Source organism: Tripterygium wilfordii, chromosome 22 (genome assembly GCF_013401445.1).
Source record: "Tripterygium wilfordii isolate XIE 37 chromosome 22, ASM1340144v1, whole genome shotgun sequence".
Classification (NCBI taxonomy): domain Eukaryota; kingdom Viridiplantae; phylum Streptophyta; class Magnoliopsida; order Celastrales; family Celastraceae; genus Tripterygium; species Tripterygium wilfordii.
Genome location: NC_052253.1, coordinates 5,016,622 through 5,037,478, shown reverse-complemented (window position 1 = coordinate 5,037,478; position 20,857 = coordinate 5,016,622). Strand labels below are relative to the sequence as shown.

The 20,857-nt window shown below is 36.4% G+C and overlaps 4 protein-coding genes across 7 annotated transcripts; 1 reads left to right on the top strand and 3 right to left on the bottom strand.

The window, feature by feature from the left end:
• Positions 1-439: 439 nt before the first annotated feature.
• LOC119991332 (coatomer subunit beta'-2-like) lies at positions 440-13,914 on the top strand. Of its 4 annotated transcripts, none has more exons than XR_005466211.1 (25): positions 440-589; positions 967-987; positions 1,100-1,161; positions 1,328-1,382; positions 2,373-2,409; positions 2,569-2,894; positions 2,990-3,121; positions 3,234-3,382; positions 4,453-4,521; positions 5,041-5,191; positions 5,310-5,375; positions 6,321-6,509; positions 7,090-7,230; positions 7,329-7,403; positions 7,523-7,699; positions 7,792-7,883; positions 7,973-8,089; positions 9,274-9,460; positions 9,773-9,969; positions 10,053-10,146; positions 11,086-11,192; positions 11,545-11,671; positions 12,323-12,461; positions 13,115-13,185; positions 13,584-13,914. XR_005466211.1 is itself a non-coding variant. In XM_038837685.1 (24 exons), the coding sequence occupies exons 1-24, from the start codon at positions 587-589 to the stop codon at positions 13,132-13,134; spliced, it is 2,733 nt and encodes a 910-aa protein (XP_038693613.1). In that variant the 5' UTR covers positions 440-586; the 3' UTR covers positions 13,135-13,537. The 4 variants fall into 4 exon arrangements, 2 of the variants coding, with proteins under 2 accessions (XP_038693613.1, XP_038693611.1); XR_005466210.1 differs by having other exon boundaries at positions 12,323-12,537; XM_038837685.1 differs by lacking the exon at positions 13,584-13,914 and having other exon boundaries at positions 13,115-13,537.
• Positions 13,915-14,208: 294 nt separating this feature from the next.
• On the bottom strand, positions 14,209-14,919 carry LOC119991426 (mavicyanin-like). The gene is made up of 2 exons (XM_038837781.1): positions 14,745-14,919; positions 14,209-14,624 (listed from the first exon to the last, which is right to left on the bottom strand). The coding sequence occupies exons 1-2, from the start codon at positions 14,917-14,919 to the stop codon at positions 14,209-14,211; spliced, it is 591 nt and encodes a 196-aa protein (XP_038693709.1).
• A 911-nt stretch (positions 14,920-15,830) lies between these two features.
• On the bottom strand, positions 15,831-18,084 carry LOC119991425 (mavicyanin-like). Its single transcript, XM_038837780.1, has 4 exons — positions 17,919-18,084; positions 16,695-17,041; positions 16,123-16,151; positions 15,831-15,870 (listed from the first exon to the last, which is right to left on the bottom strand). Exons 1-4 carry the CDS (start codon positions 18,082-18,084, stop codon positions 15,831-15,833), a joined length of 582 nt encoding a protein of 193 aa, XP_038693708.1.
• Positions 18,085-19,668: 1,584 nt separating this feature from the next.
• Positions 19,669-20,404, bottom strand: LOC119991424 (mavicyanin-like). Its single transcript, XM_038837779.1, has 2 exons — positions 20,218-20,404; positions 19,669-19,958 (listed from the first exon to the last, which is right to left on the bottom strand). Exons 1-2 carry the CDS (start codon positions 20,402-20,404, stop codon positions 19,669-19,671), a joined length of 477 nt encoding a protein of 158 aa, XP_038693707.1.
• Between the last annotated feature and the right edge of the window lie 453 nt (positions 20,405-20,857).

Sequence of the window (20,857 nt, the reverse complement as noted above, 5' to 3'; positions counted from 1 at the left end):
AAAGTGAATTCGGAACTTTTTCGCGAAACTGCGCGTGCTGTGATTTTTTGGGTATTTTGGCAGGTCCGATCGATCGGAAATCAGTTCTGGACTCCAAATCTTCATTTTGCACTATTTTCCTCTCTTTCTTGCCTTGGCACCTACAATATGCAAATATACTTTTCTTAGGCAATATCAACTCTTAATCAACAACTCAAAATGGGGGGATGAACTCATGTGTAAATGATGTGCAAATGTATGTATATATTTGGCACATCAATGCTAGCACAAGCCCATGGAGGGTTGAACTGTTCGCCTCCTTTTTGGAGGCCCAACTCAACCAAAAAAGTACAAGCCCATGGATCCATGATGCTAGAAACCAAGACAGGCCCATGGAGGCATGGCCCGTCTGCCTCCGTAGTCCGTAACTCCGTATATTTGTGCCTTTTAACTGCAAAGCTCCTCTCCGATGTGCACAGTTCACGCCAATACATAACATCACGACCCCCTTCTTTGTTTCTCCATAAGCTAGATCACCTGGATCTCTGGGGCTAGCGAATTGGGATCTCGATCGTATCTTGTTTGTCGAAGTCTATAATTCGCGAAAATGGTGAGTCCTTGATCTATCGCTACCATTCTGATTGGTTTGAAGTTTCGAGAATGCTTTTTTGTCTACATTTAACTAGCTGCTAAACAGTATGATAGGGGTTGGAATTGTTTGTAGATCTTGTTTTTTTTTTTATCTGTTACATGTGAATTCCCGCCGCCAGCTGAACCTTTCTCTATGTTTTTATTCGAATGCGGGATTCTTTGGTTGCGGGGAAACATTGGTTGATGAAATGTTCATTTGCCTTGAAATTCTGATTTTTCATTCCATTCGTTTTCTTAGTAACTATATGGAGTTTGAGGTTTTTGAGTTATGTACGATTTCGATTTTACTTGTTTGAACTAATGATATTTTCTTTGGTTTCTGTCACTTGTTAACAGCCTCTCAGACTCGAAATCAAGGTTTGTTATTCGTTTCACCTATTTGGTTGAATTATGGACCACATATTGTTATCAACAGGTGATTTATGGAGTTGTTTAAAAACTAAAAAATCCTGTTGTGAATATTGGACAGAGGAAACTTGCTCAGCGGTCGGAGAGAGTAAAATCTGTGGATCTACATCCAACAGAACCATGGTAATTTTACAGAATTCATGTACATTTTGGAGTTTTTTTTCCAGAAATTCTGATTAATGCTTCTCGAAGGGGAAAAATGAAATTTATGTTCAAAGGTTGGGACCTTATATTAGTTTTCTGCATTGTCTGATTCACTGATATCTGGCCATTATATCCGTTACTGCAGGATTCTGGCAAGTCTGTATTCAGGAACTGTATGCATCTGGAATTACCAGTCGCAGGTATGTATTAAAAACATATGAGTATAATTTATGGAATTTTCAGTATTCTTGTGTTTTCTAAGAATGATTAGAATGTAGCTTCAATGGTAACTGGACCTACTTGAACCTTGGTCTCTACTGGACGTCCTAATAGTAGTTATTGTACTTAACAATGTTGGAGTTACTTAAGTTGCTTCATAGATTCGATGTATGACATTAATGAAAAATTCACTATCATTTGTTTGATAATCTCTATCATATATTTTGATTTATCACTTTCAGGAAGGTTTATTGTTAGAGAAATACGTTACAGAACAGTATAATTTTAGTCCTATCAAATATGTATGAAGTCGGGGGTTTTTTTGCACTTTAAGGCGGGTTAGGGACATGCAAGATGTACGTAGGCCTTACCCCCACATAATATGTGAAGTGGTTGTTCCTAGGGATTGAACCTCCGATGTTTGCAAGTTATTTTGTATGAGTTCGTTGAAATAAAATTTTTAATTTGATGCATCTTCTTCTGTTTTTCTACTATTATGGTACTTGCTTGAATTATAAAAAAATGAAATGAGTGTGCACTTGGAGAAATGAATAGTTGATTTGCATTCTTGGGAGGGTTGCTCCTTGTTTCCAAGGCTTTCGTCTAATGTGTTTCAGTAGTAGCATAAGTCCCCAAAGGTAATTACTAAGATACTTTCAAGGAAAACTTATGTTAATTAAGGGCTGCACTCTTGGAGCAGACTATAAATGGGAGTTCCAACAAAGTCTTAGGCACTGTATACCAAGAATTTTCCTCTTCAAAGTCTCATAGCAACCACATATGGTAGAAGCATGCCAAAACTTTATTATATATTCCTATGTCAAAACGGTAGAGGAATAGTGAATTCCAAACCCTCCCCAACCCAACCCCACCCCAAACAAAATTACCCCTTTTTATTGCAGTTGCTTGGGTTTCTTGGTCTTTTGGACAAGTCTAAATAATGCTAACCCAATTTATTTTTCTTTATCCAGACAATGGCGCAGAGTTTTGAGGTCACTGATTTACCAGGTACACCATATGCACGCACCTATGTACATACATACTAAAAGTCTAAAACACACATGCATTGTACATTCATTCATCCATGTATATAGTGATTAAATACATTTTCTTTTCCTCTTGCCCTTTTATACTTTATTATGTCAATACTGTCTTCTAATCTTGCAGTTAGGTCAGCCAAGTTTATTGCACGCAAGCAATGGGTTGTTGCTGGAGCTGATGATATGTTTATTCGTGTATACAACTACAATACGATGGATAAGATTAAAGTATTTGAGGCGCATACAGATTACATTAGGTGTGTGGCTGTACATCCTACCCTCCCTTATGTGCTGTCATCATCTGATGATATGCTCATAAAACTTTGGGATTGGGAAAAGGGTTGGGCTTGTACTCAAATATTTGAGGGACATTCTCATTATGTGATGCAAGTCACGTTTAATCCAAAAGACACCAATACTTTTGCGAGTGCTTCTCTTGATCGCACCATAAAGGTACAGGAGATATTTACCTTTGTTATGCAGTGCATTTCTTGCCTCATTTCATCAAATCATGCTTATTGTTATGTGCTTATTTTTTTCCATCTCAGATATGGAATCTGGGCTCACCCGACCCAAATTTTACTATGGATGCCCATCAGAAAGGGGTAAATTGTGTCGATTACTTTACCGGTGGTGATAAACCATACCTGATTACTGGTTCTGATGATCACACTGCCAAGGTGCATCTGCAATTTTTCTTTCTTTTAGGATTGTAAATATCTGCTCATTTTTTAGCGTTATTATTGCTTATTCAAAAGGCTTACTGTAACTGTATAAATATTATATGAGCAGGTGTGGGACTATCAAACTAAAAGTTGTGTCCAGACACTTGAAGGCCATACACACAATGTATCTGCAGCATGTTTTCATCCTGAACTTCCTATAATAATAACAGGTTCTGAGGATGGGACAGTTCGTATATGGCATGCAACCACTTACAGGTAATCTATGTGTACAAATTTTTTGATTTGAAGTACCTTTGTAGACTACATGGGACCCCTGTTTTTCACATGAATTTTGGATTGATTACTTGATGCATTATGTGTTTCAATGTATTTTTTATCCAATAGTACCAGTCTGGTTCAACTCTGCTTTGCTATCATCGGAATTTGACTCTGGTTGTAAATGACCACAAATTAACCAGTTACTTTAAGCCAGTTAAATCAAGATTTAAACTTAGATGCAGCTTCTCTGATATGAACATCTCACTTTGCTTAGATGTGGGAGTTGTGATCTATTGATAAGAAAGGCAAATGCCTTCCTTAATCAGCGAACAGGTTTTCTGGGTGATAAGGAATCCTCCATACCAGTGTTTCATGGGCTCTGGAGAGTCCAGGCCCAAACCCCACCCTAACAGTCCAATAGGCCCAGCCCGCATCCATGGGTGCACGCACCCATGGATTGGCTGTAGTCCAATGGGCCTCCACAATGCCAATGTTTCATGGGCTCTTGTGAAAACCTATTGGACATGTTAAGGAGTGTCTTTGCCCTCCTTATAAATAGCACTTAACTCCCCTATCTTTCTGATGTGGGAGTTTCTATCACTGGCTAGTAGCCAAACAAGCCCAATGGGTTACTACCCAGAAAACCCTTGGCTGATTAAGGAAGGCATTTGCCCTCCTTATCAATAGATCACAACTCCCACATCTAAGCGATGTGGCCATGTGGGATGTTCGTTTCAGTCACTTATGATATTGGTGAATATTGTTCAAATTGAGAAAATTCTTTAATGTCCTAGACAGTTTAAGGGTTAAATCAAGTAATTTAGATTATCTAAAATTTTCTTGGGGTTCCGGGTATCAGTAAGAAATGTTGGAACTTATATATGAATGACTTGTCCTGTTTGTATTTTTCTGACATTGCTTTCTTGTCTGGGTGTAAATATTTGATTTTAACATCTTTAAGTTTTCATTTCTTTTTAATTTTCTAAAGTTAATTCACTGAGTTTTTTGAGCCTCTCCACCAAGTTCTTTCTTTTTAAGTTTGTTAATTACATTTTATTGACTGGCAGGCTTGAGAACACGTTGAATTATGGTTTTGAAAGAGTTTGGGCCCTTGGATGCATGAGAGGTTCTCGCCGGTATGTTTCTTCATTTTCATTCTCCCGTGTAACTACATGTAATGTTATTCTTTTTGTGAATTTGGAGTTGTTCAATTTTGATCTAGCAACTTGTTGTGGTGGTCTCATGTACCTTTTTATATTTTTTAAGCAGCTCATGGGATGATATTATTGGTCACATGTCAGCAAGAGGAATGAGTCGATATAAATCATCGTGCATTGTAATACGACTAAGTTTCTAATTAATCAATCATAGGCTCTGAGCCTTAATCCTCTAATATTTGCAGTTGGTTATTTTAATATTTAGTTAAAACTAGTTGGTGTCCGCTTCAAGTATTCTCCTTCTCCATTCATTCCAAACTTAAGTATCTCTGTGTTTTTTTTTCTTAGTATAGTAGCATATGGACCGAAGAATTAGATTTTCTTACTCTTTGTTGGAATATTCCTTCAAATTCTTTTTTACTAAGTCTTCATTTTCTACACTGCAATTAATAGCATGAATGCACGATAAGTTGATAACAATAAGTTCCTTCTGTACAGGATTGTTATTGGTTATGATGAAGGAACAATAATGGTCAAAATTGGGCGTGAAGTTCCTGTTGCTAGCATGGATAACAGTGGGAAGATAATATGGGCTAAGCATAACGAAATTCAAACTGTTAACATTAAGAGTGTGGGCGCAGATTATGAGGTTTACCTAAATCACACAAACTTTTGCATTTGATTCAACACTTTTTACTTTTTTCCCCTTTTTTTACCTTGTATTCTCCTGCAGTTGATGCTGACTCATAATTGATTTTACTTATTAGGTCAATGATGGGGAAAGATTGCCCTTGTCTGTAAAGGAACTGGGAAACTGTGATCTTTACCCACAAGTGAGTTGGAAATCTTCTTGCCTAATTTCAGGTTTTCGTGTCATGACTCCAGTTTGTTTGTATGTGTTGGGCCTTTTCAAATATCCCAAAGGCTATCTATAAGATATACCTTTTGGAAATCATGCATCCAATTTAACTCTAAGTATAACTTGTAAGCTAGATAGCCTTTATTTTTAACAGGTATTTCTATCTGAGGCTTGTTATTTCCTCTTATATTATAATCTGGACTAGATGAGCATTTTCTGAGGGACTGGTAAGAGTATGTCCAACTGGCATGTCTCCGTGACAGAGATGGCCTAGTAGACAAGATTTGTTGATTTCGCTAGTTTGCTACTGTAGGTTGCCTCTTACCCCCTGCTTGCTTATATTCCTTTTACTCTCCGGTTGTTATCCTCTGGACAGCTTATATTCTAGATTTTTCTTCCTTCATGCCTGAAGGTGTACTTTTCCATGAAATGGTTAAGTTGGATGGCTGACTATGAACATGATTGCTATGAATTTATATGGAGTGATTCCTGTTATCAAAGTTCTCCATAACTTTTCTGAGTCCTCAATTATAGGTTATTGTTCATACTTGAGTGAAACCTCTGGAATATAGTTGTACACTTATACTAGAGTCCAAAGAATATGAAAATTAAGGCTAGATGAATTCATTGGATTGTCATAGATGTCTTCTTTTCTAGAGCCTAGACACATAGATTAACAACCTCTACATTAACATGTGAATGATGATTATACCTAGCATCTCATGAAGTATGTATCATCCATGTCTGCTTTTTGGTTGGCTCACAATTCCTGTATTTATTTACGTATTTAATTCATCTTAGTGTTAGTATTATTGTGCTTACCATAGCAGTTTGTATTGCTGCTACGGCTACAACTAATACTGGTATGATGCTACGGCTACAACTAATACTGGTACGATGTCTGCTGCTTTCCTTTCAGAGTTTAAAGCACAACCCAAATGGGAGGTTTGTTGTCGTATGCGGAGATGGTGAGTACATCATATATACTGCTTTGGCATGGAGGAATAGGTCCTTTGGTTCGGCATTGGAATTTGTTTGGTCTTCAGATGGAGAATATGCTGTTAGAGAAAGTTCCTCAAGGATTAAGATTTTCAGTAAAAATTTCCAGGTTTGTACCATATTTTATGTGATACATTTTTTGTATGAAGTTAGATTGCATTGTCCTAAATTCTTGTCAGCACTTTTAAGTGACGGTCCAAGTTTTATGTTGGAATCTTACACAAAACCAAATGTGAGAAATTAATTACAATATCACTATGCAAGTTGGATGTAAAGATATATCCAAATCATGTTATGACGTAAATATGAAGGCAAAAACCATGTAGGATTTTCCCTTGTATAGGATAGTGCTTCACCAGTAGCCTTAGATGGGTGAGCTTAAAGCCTTCAATGATTAATTCTCATAATTCTTTTACAGCTCATCAGATGATATGGCTCCAGTGAATCCGGCAGTGGTCCTGGGCTATTATTCAAAAAGCATTTTGATTTGCTAGTGTTAGACACGCATGTTAATTTATCTTATCTTGGTGTCCCTTAAATTATGTACCATTCATGGTCATCAGCTTCTAAATATATGGAAACTACTGTATCCTAGCATTCTCTGTAGTCATATTGTGACTGGTATAGAGATGTATTTGTCATTCTTTTTGGGCAAGATGCTGAAGTTTGATGGTGCTTATGCATTTCAGGAAAAGAAGAGTGTCCGTCCAACATTTTCAGCTGAGCATATTTATGGAGGAACATTATTGGCAATGTGTTCAAATGATTTCATTTGCTTTTATGATTGGGCTGACTGCAGGTTGATTCGGCGAATTGATGTAACTGTGAAAGTAAGAAACAACATTCTCATAATCAATTTATCAGTCACGATTATATCGTATTCCATTTTTGCTTTCCATAGATGGTTGACTTTATGCTTTGGGAACAGAATGTATACTGGGCTGACAGTGGCGATCTTGTGGCAATTGCTAGTGATACATCATTCTACGTTCTGAAATACAATGTGAGGTTCCTCATCGATAATGGTCATTTCTCTAAGTATTATAATATTTTGACTGAAATGTTCTGAATTTTACGTTTTTATCCTGCTTGGATCATTGAGTTTTATATTTACTGTTGCAGCGGAACATAGTTTCCTCCCATTTAAATAGTGGAAGACCAGTGGATGAAGAAGGTGTTGAGGATGCATTCGAGCTTCTCCATGAAACCAATGAGCGTGTCAGGACTGGAATTTGGGTTGGGGATTGTTTCATTTACAACAATTCCTCCTGGAGACTTAACTACTGTGTTGGTGGTGAGGTATATGAAGTTTGTATGTTTAACATATCTAGCTACTGTCCATATCTTTGTAGTTTTTGGTTTTCTCTTGATTATGAACGTGATGTTTTCAGGTTACCACAATGTATCATTTGGACCGCCCTATGTACCTGTTGGGGTATCTTGCCAGTCAAAGTAGGGTGTATCTGATAGACAAGCAGTTCAAGTACAGTTTTACTCGCTGTTTTGAAAGTAGAAAGATGTATTTATCTCAATATATCATTAATTCTTCTGTCATCTTCTATTATCGTGCAGCGTCATGGGATACACTTTACTTCTCAGTTTAATCGAGTACAAAACTCTTGTGATGCGTGGAGACTTGGAGAGCGCTAATGAGCTGTTACCTTCTATTCCCAAAGAGCATCATAATAGGTACATATAATAGAATAAGTGAAATGGAATGCTACCTATGATCTTTTGGAAGGAATGGTATGGGAATTTACTGCATGTTTTCTAGCATAAGGATCTAGGGTAGTGCAACGTACTTGTTAAATTGTTCTATTGCAACGTAGTATGAAGTGATTGGAAATTTGCAGGGGCGAAGCCAGCATTGTTTCCCAATGAGGTCATACGTATAATTATAATTAATTATTTATTTATTTAGTGCAACATACTTGTTAAATTTTCTATTGCAACATACTTGTTAAGTAATACATCTCTATATTTGAAATATATAAGGATTATATCATATCATGGAATTATGAAAATAAATACAATTAGAAATAATTGAAAACTTTGATAATTTTGATTAAAATATAAGGAAGAAATTTTTTGAGAGGGTCAATAGATTTTTTAAGGTGGTCAAGAAAATAGTTTACTTCACTTAATTATAGAGAGAGTTAAAACTTTAAGATAAAATATAAACATATTATGTGACCCAATGGGAGAGTTTGTAGGTGTGCAACCTAGAGGTCACATGTTCAATTCTTGGAAATAGTCTCTTCACAAATTATGTGGGGTAAAGTCTCCATACACCCTGCATATTCCCAACCCCGCCCACTGCGGGAGCCTTGTGCAGAAAAGTTGTTTTCTTTTTTTTACAAGCGAGCATATGACCCAATGGTAGAGTTGCATGGGTGCAACCTAGAGGTCACAGGTTAAATTCTGGAAATAGGTAAGGTCTGCTTACATACCGCTTGTCCCCACGTGGGAGCTTTGTGCACAAGAGGTTGTTTGCCATAAAAGATGAACATAATTTTTTTTGAGGTGGGGTCAATTAATCACCCTCGCCACTGTATGTTTGGAATTGCATGCTATTAGACATAATTGATTGTCAGTAAACCTTTTCTTATTGGAAAACTTGATGAGACGAACCTTTCTTTTATTTTTTACCATTTTGTTGTAGTTTTTTTCGATAATGACAACCTTTACCGGATGCCTATGTTAATAACATGCTTGCAAGCTGCAACTGTGAAAGTTGTTTGCCTCACTTTATTGGTTCCTTCAAGCAGCATTGTCTTTTGTAGTGAATTATTTCAGATTTGTAAATTTGTTTTATGCTTTATTTTAGGCATTGAGATGTTTCTTGGGTTTCTGTGATTTGGTTTTATTGCTAGTGTGGCTCGGTTCTTGGAATCACGTGGTATGATTGAGGAAGCTCTTGCAGTTGCTACAGATCCTGATTACAGATTTGAACTAGCAATACAGCTGGGTAGACTAGAGGTTGCACAGGAAATTGCAACTGAAGTGCAGAGTGAGTCTAAGTGGAAGCAGTTGGGAGAATTAGCCATGTCCACGGGAAAGGTGTTTTGTTGCCTCAAATTGTTTATTTATCTTCATCTCTTCAAGGGGAATTGGTTTCACCATTCCCTTCGTATTTACTTCTTAACAGTTAACACCTTATAATAGCTTTTGACCGTAAATATCCCATCCCTTCCTCCCCTACTCCAATGACCATTTATTTTGCCTCATGCAATAATTTGTAAAACTCAGCTAAAATTACAAAATTGTGCTTTTACTGATGTGCAGTTTAACTTTTCAATTCAAATTGTTAATATGTACATGTTTACAGTTGCTTATCCTTGGTTATCGTTCTTGTGAAAATTGATGTTGCAGCTGGAAATGGCTGAGGAGTGTCTGAAACATGCAATGGACTTGAGTGGTTTGTTGCTGCTCTATTCTTCATTAGGGGATGCTGAAGGGATATCAAAACTTGCATCCATTGCAAAAGATCAAGGCAAGAACAATGTTGCATTCCTTTGCTTGTTCATGTTGGGGAAATTGGAGGAGTGCCTCCAGCTGTTGGTGGAAAGGTAATCATTTTCTGATTTCTTGACATCTAAGAACACAAATCCGTACAGTTATAGTTTTCGATATTAAAGCATTTGTTTTTCAGCAATCGGATACCCGAGGCTGCTCTAATGGCACGGTCTTATCTTCCTAGCAAGGTTTCAGAGATAGCGGCAATCTGGAGAAAAGACCTCAATAAGGTCACTTTTTTTTCCTTTTTTTTTTATATCCACTAGCTTGTTTCTGTTATTTTCCCTTTCAAGCTTGGGTTATGGATCTAGGAATATATATACCTACACGTTATTGATGTCATTGTTATTCTATCATTCATGTGTGGGGGATGATCAACATGGTTCATATTTTCTTCCAAGAAACCGTGGTTATCAAAATCATACAATAACGCCATCTGTGCAAAATTGAGGATAGTGTATATCGCCTTGTTGTATCGGAAAATTTTAAATTTTGTTAGATGTGTTTGTCATATCACACAGTGTGGCACCAATCATACATAAAACATTTCTTTCGATATCTGGGTTACATATCCCAGAGGCTGAGTAAAGTTTGATTTGGGTCAGTGCAGACCTTAATGGCATTTAAATCTTACATAGTCCTCTGATTGTGAATGGACAAGCCATGCTCTAGAGAAAGTGAGGAAGAACCTTCTCTGGAGATATGCTCTATGATACATGTGTGGTGTTCTCAAAATATTTGATGTGGAGAAGAAATATATTTTCACCCAATAAGTGTCTAGATGTAGGAAAGGACCTTACTCGTAGAAACTATGGGGGAAGTTCATATAGTAAACTGAGACATGATCTCTTTTCCTCATTTTTAATCTCCATCTGATGGAGTTGAGTAACACTGTAACATTCCTTGAGCAATGGTTCCTCCTACCCTGGATGAACCAATTAAAAGCTAGATGAGACTAGATATATTTGTTTCCATGTCATTGAATGGTCAAAGTTTTAAAGTTAAAGATTTAACTTGTCTATTTTCCTTGAGCCCCAGTTTAACAGGTAGGAAATCCTTTTTAATTACAAGATATCATTTTTATGGGTTTTCAAACTATATAGGGTTACTTTAATCCGATTTGAGTTTTATGCTGTGATTCATTTTATCTGATTTTCCAAACTTTACAGATCAATCCAAAAGCTGCTGAATCATTGGCTGATCCTGAAGAGTATCCAAATTTGTTCGAAGACTGGCAAGTTGCTCTCTCTGTTGAATCTAGAGTTGCAGAGACAAGGTATCAATATGGATATAGTGACTAGTCACATTTACATCCGTGTATTTACTTAGATACACACTCATTATTTCCATCCTTACTACAATAGCTTTGAATCTGTCTGCATTTATTTGTGGGTTCTTTGTCGCTTCAATTAGATCGCAATCTCACAGACATTTTTCTTTTTACTTAAAATTTCAGTTGCCTGGCCTTTATCTTGTCAGTGGAAAGTTGTATGTTATGAGATTTGTCTCAGTTGTTGGCACTATGAGTCTATGATGACAAGCTGCATCAATAAATATGAATGTCAGTGTCTGCTTGTGAGGCAATGGTAGATGTTTGCTTATTATTTATCTCTAAAATTACTTTGCAGAGGTGTGCTTCCGCCTGCCGAGGACTACATAAATCACATTGATAAATCTCACATGACCCTTGTGGAGGCTTTCAGAAATATGCAGATGGAAGAGGAACCTCTTGAAAATGGAGAATATGATCATGAGGTGTGTATAAGTTCCAATATGATTTTTTTTTGGCATGGGTATATGGGGAAGGGGATATACCTCAAATTCTATTGGCCTACACAGTACAGTACGGCTGTACTCATTACAATTTCAAATTGTTTAAGTGCAGTGACTTTGCATTTCTCTTCTAGTTAAGGTAAAGGGGATTTAGTTTTACAGGTGGATAATTCAGGGTCTACATTTTTCTTCTTAACGGAAGAGAACTTTATTGCAGGGCACCTAGGGGTTGCCACCAAAACTTTACAAGAAAGAGGAAATAGAAGAAATAAGTGGAACAAGTGAAAACTAACATACATGAAGAATGTGAAGAAATTGTAAGGCTACTTTCTTGAACGGATGAAAGCCATTTTCCGAAAATGCTGCAGCATTCATTTGAAGCCTTTTCTAACAGAATTTCTACATGTTATAAAGCTGACCACTACAGCATTAAGCTGCCAATGAGTTCGAACAGTAGCTTTAGCTAGTGTTAGGTGTCAGTTTTCAATTTTCTTCATATGGTGAACGCACTAAATTGAGGACATGCAATTATTTGACTCGCCTGTTATTTGAGGAGTTCATGCCCTTAAGAGTTATTTGTGGCATGCATAGTATATATTGCAAGGGCATTATTGTGTATTGTTTTCGTCACAGGCGACAGAACAGAATGGAGAAGAACAGGAGGCTGAGGAGCAGAATGGAGAAGAGAGGCAAGAGGAGGCTGTTGTGGTGGATGTTGATTCTACAGATGGTGCTGTCCTCGTTAATGGTAACAAGGCTGACGAAGAGTGGGGTACGAATAATGCGGACACCCCATCAGCTTAAAAGCAATTGGTTGGCGCAGTGTGAAAATCAAAATTTTGTCTCCGGTGATTAATTGATTCCGATGTGCCATCTCTAATTCCTATTTTGAGTAGTAGTTTTACTAGTTACTGATACGAGTTAGTGTAAATGTGCATTGATCTTTGTTATTCGCGTAATCGCGTTAGTTAGCAGGAATTGGTATTGCTTGTCTACAGGAGTTCCTTTAAAAACAATTAATGCAAGACATTTCGTTAGAATTATAGGACTAGGTAAGTCCTTTTAATTTAACCGGAGACTTTTTCCTGGAATAGTTTCAATTAGTGTTGTGATGTCCTTGAATGTTTTAACCTGTTTGTTTTGCTGTGAGTTGTGTGTCTATTACTTGTATGGTTGGAACTTTTAAATCATTTTCTGATGAAGATGTGAAACAGTGTCAGACCACCACCACCAGCACAAAGAGCTATGAACTTTCTATCACTTCCATTCATAGCTGTAATCATTCCCGTACTTTGCAACTTCCGTTTAACTTTACTTCATGCTTTGAGATTTGGTGCCCGCATTCCTCAAGATATATGGCTTTGAATTTGGGTTGTTTTTCCATAACGCAATATCTTATTCCCCTTTTTGGCTTTTTCTTTGCAGTGCTTACTCCACATCACTAAGACTAAGTTCCTCAAGATGATTGGTCCCAGCTCTATTAGTCCTTTATTGAGGTGAGAAGAGCAAGCTAGATAAAATGAATAGTTTGAATAGATTTTGTGTGTGAATTTAGAAGAGCACTAGTGCATTAACATTGCTGCTTAAGGTGAGAAAAAGAGGGGAGGCTATTACCTCAACAAAGTGTGACTGTTTGATAATCTCTTTCATAATTTGAAGCATGGAGCGCTTTGTTCCTATTTCAAAATTCCCACTGGTTTCTTGTTGTGGTAGTAGGTTGTTACTTTTAACTTTTCAAGCTTGGAAGGGAACTAAAATAGTCTGTTAATCAGATTGTTTACATAAACACAAATCACATTTTGTATTCTTCTCTCATTGAAATGGATAACGATGTTGGTCTGAACTTTATAGTAATTATTTCCAGTAGTATAATTTTTAAATTACTTCTTTCCAGTAACCCCCAGGTTCGTGATGGAGGCTGGGAATAATTGAGTTTAGGGACAAGATTGTTCGAAAGGGCGTAGCTTTGCTCACTGAATTTTGTCATGCAAATATATAATAGATGATTTCTTCGATTGTCTCAGAGTTGTAGACTTGTAGTGTCTTGTGTTTCCTTTGAGGTTGTAATGAGTAATGACCCCTTCAAAATTCTTGTCTATTATGAATTCAGCAGTTTGATTAAAAAAAATTTAACCATCTAATATGTTTTTTGAGAGATTGTATGTTAGGCTGTGCAGGTGTGCTTATAGCTGCAATAAAATAAGGCCATTAGTCTATTATTAGTTGCTCTGATTCCAAAAACTGGATAAAGTTCCATGAATGGCACATTTATTTGATTATTGACCTGGTTTGTCATGTGTTTGATATTGTTATTGTATAGGCTTTGAAATCGATTTCAGATTCTCATACGTATTGATTCATGAAGAAAATAAACTAGTGTTTGTATAAGACAAATCAGACAAATCAGGTGAAAAGAAAAAAAAAAGGGGGGGCTTTGCGATGAAAGTTATATTTCCTTCATAATTCCGAAGTCTTGAGAATTAGAAAATATCCAATCGACAAAAAAGAATTAGAAAATACTACTGTTCAAACCCAGCCATCCATAATCCAAGAGCGACCAAAAGTAACGACCCGAGTGAGGAATAGAAGAGAGTAGATATAGCGGGCCTGGCAGCGCTATTTTGGGCTGGAGAAGAGGGTGTTGTGATGGAGGGTAACCCAAAACCAAAAGCAAGATCATTTGGGCTTGGGCTTGGGCTTGAGGTTGGGCTTCCGGTAAGGGCGATAGAAGCTGGAAGAACCCTGATGTCGACCTTTTGGCCTGCTTGGCAGTGGCCAGGGAAGCCACAGGTGAAGTAGAGATGGCTAGACCTCTTCAGGGTGATCGAGTCGCTGCCGCTGGAGTAAGTGGCCATAGGAGATGTGACATTGCAGGTCTGGAAATCTTGGTGCCTCACTTGCTTCACATTGTGAAATTGTGTGTTGTAATCAAAAACTGCATATATTCAGCATGAATATATATATATTCATAAGTATATGAATCTACGTTTATAAAAGTTTGCAAAAGACTAAAGAAACAAAAATTAAAGGAATAGACAGAGAAGAAGATAGATACCAATGGTGTCACCGACATGGAAGGTTTTGGTAGAAGCCCACTTGTTGTAATCAACAGCGCCTGTGGCAATCCATCCAGCAGTGTCACCAACCCTGTAAACAGCACCAGAACAGGCTCCAAAAATAGCCATTAAAGAAACCATGAAAGCTATGATAACTCCTCTTTTCAAAGCCATTGCCGAAAGATTTAAGTAAAAGAAGTATGTGAGAGCAATAGTATGTCAAAAGAGGAAGAAATGGGGAGAGAATTGAAGGAGCAAAAAACGATGTGAAAATAATGTGGAGAGACTAGTGTTTGTATGTATATATAGTATAGGGTTCTTCAAATTCTAGGGTTATTGGGATTTCCTTGTGAAATTTTGATTTATGACAAGTTTTTGTGATTGATCTCCTTTACCATAATGGACAAGTATTTCCCAAATTAATTAAATTAGCAAATTACATGGTTGACACGTTAGTTGAGAGAACAGGTGGGTTTGTTTTTTTTTTTTCTTTCAAGAATAATGAGTTTTATTTATTTTTAAGGTTGGGTTTGGTATGAGTGTAAAGGGTATGAAATGTGCATACCGGTAACTTTTCACTCCCTTTATGTGCGTTTTGTGTCTTTTTTTACAAGGACCCTTTATGTGTTCTTGGTTTGAATAGAGTAAATGTTACGAATAAATATCCAAATGAATCAATTATCAATCAATCAGTAGAATAAAAGTACTCAAGTGATTTGTGGGAAAATTGGAAGGATAAACTCAAAATCGGATCAGGGTACGAGCAATAGCGATGCCAGGTCATCATATGAGGGGGGTTTCAGGGATGGACAAAAGATTTTAGGTCTGCGTGGGCAAAGAAAAGATGTTGCCCCCATAATTTTTTTGGATTATATATTAATTATACATTCGAAAGTATTAAAAAACAAAAATTTATAAAATATGATAAGTAATAATTGTCACATGTCTTCTTATTTCAACGGTAAACATGATTTTCTATAACAATGGGATCTAAATTGAGAATTCAGACGATCTTTTATATAAATTACTATATATATAGTAGACTTATTTAAATAAATTAAGGGGGAGTCAGCTGACCCTCCTCACTATAACATGACTTCATCACTAGATACAATCTCTTCTACCCTTATAAAAAAAAATTTAAATGTCTAAAAAAGTTATAAGTATCAACCATTTTGAATAATGAATATAATTTCTATTTTATGTTGAATAAAAAAATCAATTTCATCAAAGAAAATGTATGTAAAATCTAAATGGTTCTAAACCGTCGAGTGCAAAATGTGGGACATTTTTTTTATTTTTTAAAAAATTAATAGTTGAATACATGATCCAATGACTTACATATTTTTTTTGAGATTTTAAAAACTCACTTTATACCTTAAAGGAGGTGCAGCATACCCCAATCCCTTAAAATCGATATGAGTCTTGAGTTAATTGAAACTTGAAAACACACAATAATTAAATTAAGAAAGTAAAAAAAAAAATACAAATTACATAGATTAGCACCACATAAACTCATTCATTATAAATTTTCTCCCAACACATTCAAATTCCATACCCCCTAGTATCGACTCTCCACACGAAAAACGGGTAAAGTCTAAATAAGTCACTGAAAGATACGTGTGTTTACAATCAGGTCACTGACTTCAAAATGTTTGCAATTGGGTTACTCAATATTCCAAATTTCAACAAGTAGATCACTATAATCACTCCACGTCATCCCTTTCCACCTTGGCAAATCTATGACATGTCATGTTTGATTGATGGTTGATTGGTCAGAATTGGACTAGAGTGATCCATTTGTTGTAATTTGAAACATTGAGTAACTCGATTGCAAATGTTTTGAAGTCAGTGACTTAATTGCAAACACCATTCTTTAGTGGCTTGTTTGGACTTTACCCCACGAAAAACTAGCTAAAGAAATTGTTCTGGTAACCAAAGATACAAACCCAAAGCCCAAGAACATACAAGGCCCACGGCCCGAATGAGGAATAATACACAGAAGACGAAGCATCACTCTTACTGCATGGGCATGATGATGGTGATGGCTGTAATCCAGAAAGAGGTGGGCTTGGAGTATTTGGGCTTTGGCCTGCAAGGACCCTAAAATTAACCTTTTGGCCCACTTGGCAACGGCCCGGAAACCCACTAGTGTAGTAGTAGTGGCCTGGCATTTTGAATGTGATGGAGTCTTTACCGCTGGAGTAAGTCACCACCGCAGATGTAGTGTTGCAGGTCCGGTACTCATGGTGCCTCACTTCCACCACATTGTCATCCTCTTTTTTGTATTCGAAAACTGCATACAAAATATACAACCGCGATGTTAAGACTTTATCCCACATCGAATTAACATAACACAACCGAACGACATAAAAGTAAAGGTCTAGACCCTCTCACATAACTAACGCGTTTTTTGGACGCGTATGCCACAGCTGAAAGAAATCATCATTCTTGAATCTATTAAGGGCATGGGTTGTTTTGCAACTGTGATTTAAGGAATGATTTTTGTTACGCAAATGTTCTGATTTCCAACCGATGACGCTCCCTCCAAGTTCTCAACTTAGGAACTAGTCTTAAAATTAGGGCACTTGCAATGGTATGTAATTATTGGGTCAACAAAAATGTTATCTTTTGTTGATGTTGTTGTATTGTGAAATGTTTTTTGTTTATGTGGTTGTATTGGGAGAAGTGTTTTGCTGATCTGGATGTATTGATATTTTGTGTTTTGGTATAGTTTTGTTGTAGATAATATAGAGGAATGAAATGTTATTGGCCTCCATGTCGATGGGAAGAGAAAGTGTATAAAAATTTGTGTTTTGCTGATGTGGTTGTATTAAAATACGTGTTTGACTTAACTTTTTGTGTAATAGAGGTGGGACCCATGATTAATTTTGTTAGGGACATTAACACTTGCACCATTGCAAGTGCCCTTTACCTGTTAGGGTGGCAAGTCCCTGGTGTCAAAAAAAACCTAACCACTTTCTTTGTCTTCACCCTCTTATCTACCTCCTCCCAATTCAAAAATAAGTTACTTTTGGTATAAGAATTTTGTGAGCATGGTCCTATTTTGTGATTTTTTATTTATAATAGGGCACAATTATACCGTATCGTTATGGATACCAAAATAATTAAGGCGAACCCTGAAGAGAAGCTTAATTATTATGTGTACGTACCGATAACGTCGCCGACGTAGAAGGTCTTGGTGGAGGCCCAGTCCTTGTAATCAATAGTGGGAGTGGAAGTCCAACCATCAGAGTCGCCAACTTTGTAGACAACACCATAAGAGATTCCACAGATAGTCATGAGAGAAACCATGAACACCAGAATTGTTGTAGCCATTAATGCTTAAAGAAAAGCCCAAAGAGGAGAAGAAGAAGAAAATGTAATTAAGAGGTGAATGTTTTTGGAATCAAACAAGTTACAGGTATGGTCTGATATACTCATGTTGTAATTGGTTTGGGTGGTATGGAAAATGTGATTTTTTCTTTATTTTTTTGGCTAGCCTAGGAGATGTCATCATTGATCCCGTTTATTCTGTGTTTTGTTTTTTGCCGCCCTATGTGGAGGGGGTATCTTGCTCTCTAGTCAAGCAGTTTACAGCTGCAATTTCTCGAAAATATCTCTAACTTTCTTGTCTTTTCTTCATCCTTTGTGCTTAAGAAATTTAGGGTTATTTTCAAAACAAATAACTATCGAAAATAACCAATTGACAGTTATTTGTTTTGAAAATAACCGACCAATCGATGGATTATTCATTCGATTTATTTCTGCAGTTTTTTTTTTAACAACCTTATGTGAGTAAATTTTATTTCCAACTAATTTTCTTTTATGAGAGTCCATAGTGATAATTCTATTATGGAGTAAAATTTATTTCCAACTACTTTTTTTTTATGAGAGTCCATAGTCATACAATGATTTGCATAAATAAAAATATTGGAGTTTTAGTCAAATATTAAGTCATTGGATTCAAAATTAAACCGCCGCCTAAAAATAAAAATTTTGATTTCTTCCGGAAGCATATGATTATTCATCTCATTCTCACGTTTCGCGAATAGCCGGGACATAGAGAAATATCCAGAAAGGCATTTAGGGAATCGGTCTGATTCTATCTATGTTCGTTCCGTTTGAAGAACTTATAATCATGGAATCGACTCGATCATCATATAAGTTCATAACCCTAGTCCATTTCCCTTTTGGGTATAATAGATCTACTAATTCTTTGACTCCAGTAAAAGGGGTTGAGCCTGTCTAGCTTTCAATTACGGATGAAGGTTGGAGCAACATGTTAGATACAAAATATTCGCCTTAATCTTGAGTGTGTAATTCAATTTCTTTTTAGTTTTATACCAAAAATACACTTTCATCCTTAAACTAATGTTATGGAGATCTGTGCATCGACGCGTGAAAATAAATTTCAAAGATTCAACTAGTGAGGGCAAAGGATGAAGTGTTGTTTTTCATGAGAAGGACATCCATCATATCCTGAATGTCCTTTAATTATGATGTAACTCCATTTGATTTTATGAAATCTCCATAATATTTATCCAAAATAATAATAATAATAAAACTACGCATATATATTAATTAGGGAAATTGAAGTGAATTTGTAGGTTTTACAAAGAATGGTCAACATCCAAATATACATGTCTATTTAATATTATTGGATATTTACAATTTATTCACATAACCTTCTTCTGTTTTTTTTTTTTTTGAAATTATTGGAACCCCAGAATAATCAAAGTAAATTATTCTGGTAATCATAGCCAAACCAAAGTCATTAGTTAGAGTGGTAAGAATGGTGTGTATCATCTTGATAACAAATATTCGAATCCTCCATTTTCCATTTCAAAAGGAAAAATTTGGTAATCGGTGAATACAACAATTATACCCAGACTCCAAGAGGGAACAACCAATGAGCCGCTCTTAAAACGGGGTAGGAGCAGTACTTAAACTTGGGCTTGGGCTTGGACCTGGAGTTGGACTTCCAATTGGGCCCATTGAAGTTGCAGAGTGGACAAATATATGGACCTTTTGGCCTGCTTGGCAGTGGCCGGGGGAAGCACAGGTGTAGTAGAAGTCCCCGGACCTGTTGAGGGTAATGGAGTCATTGCCGCTGGAGTAAGTGGCCACCGGAGATGAAGTGTTGCAGAAGTGAAAATCATAGAAGCTGATCACCTCAATCACATTGTGGTACTGTTTGTTGTATTCAAAAACTGCACATTTACAATCCCATATATCAATTATATGGTATCAACCCGTTTCTCCGTACTAGCAACAATTTATCCGTTTTGAACAGAAATCCGCACGATTTTGTCCTCCCGGAACTAGCTAGGAAACCGATTGTTGCTAGTTAAGAATTTTGGGCTCTATTATATTATGCACTAAGTTTGATAGTGAAATTATATGAATCAAAGTAATTAAAACAGACTATATATATTGCACAAGGAGCAGGGGGGAGTTGTGTTTTTATACCAATGGTGTCTCCGACATGGAAGGTGTTGGCGAAAGACCACTTCTTGTAAAAGAGAATATCAATTATCCCAATGGCCGTCCACCCAATAGAGTCACCAACCTTGTGAACAGAACCAGAACAAGATCCACAAAGAGCAATCAAAGCAACCATGAAATCCAGGATTACTGCTCGTCTCTTCAAATCCATTAATTTCTTGCTAATTCTATAATTAAGGACACTAATTAAGAAATATTGAATACTGGAATATTAGAACACATAGGTGGGTAAGTTGATTTTCTTGTTCTTGAAGCTAAGGTGGTCATTGTGTCTTGGAAACAAATTACTTGGGCTGAGATTCATATGGTTATTGCGTTTAGGTCTTATGAAACATGTGATGTTTTATTTCCTCTCATCTGGCTTTTAAGAGTATGTTTGGATTTAGGGATTTTGGAGGAAGGGAAGATAATGGAAAGTAAGTTTACTTCTAATTCTCTTATTTGGAAAATTTATAAAAAATTTAAAAAGGAGGATTTGGGAGGAAGATTTTATTAAATTTTTGTCAAAATTTTTCCTCCAAAATGGAATCATTTGGAGGGAAGAGATAACTAATTAAGTTATTTATAAGTTAAAAACCTATTATACATTTATTCATGATACTTA

Bases quoted from the DNA above. Each gene is read 5' to 3' on its own strand.
- LOC119991332 (XM_038837683.1), top strand. The intron at 3,383-4,452 runs GTAATCTATGTG...ATTGACTGGCAG, and splicing joins TGGCATGCAACCACTTACAG to GCTTGAGAACACGTTGAATT. The intron at 5,376-6,320 runs GTGAGTTGGAAA...CTTTCCTTTCAG, and splicing joins ACTGTGATCTTTACCCACAA to AGTTTAAAGCACAACCCAAA.
- LOC119991426 (XM_038837781.1), bottom strand. From the start codon at position 14,919: ATGGCTTTGAAAAGAGGAGTTATCATAGCTTTCATGGTTTCTTTAATG. The intron at 14,625-14,744 runs GTATCTATCTTC...GAATATATGCAG, and splicing joins CCATGTCGGTGACACCATTG to TTTTTGATTACAACACACAA.
- LOC119991425 (XM_038837780.1), bottom strand. From the start codon at position 18,084: ATGGCTACAACAATTCTGGTGTTCATGGTTTCTCTCATGACTATCTGT. The intron at 17,042-17,918 runs GTACGTACACAT...TTTTGTATGCAG, and splicing joins CTACGTCGGCGACGTTATCG to TTTTCGAATACAAAAAAGAG. The intron at 16,152-16,694 runs GTTTGTATCTTT...ATCGATTTTAAG, and splicing joins TGTATGTTCTTGGGCTTTGG to GGATTGGGGTATGCTGCACC.
- LOC119991424 (XM_038837779.1), bottom strand. From the start codon at position 20,404: ATGGATTTGAAGAGACGAGCAGTAATCCTGGATTTCATGGTTGCTTTG. The intron at 19,959-20,217 runs GTATAAAAACAC...GTAAATGTGCAG, and splicing joins CCATGTCGGAGACACCATTG to TTTTTGAATACAACAAACAG.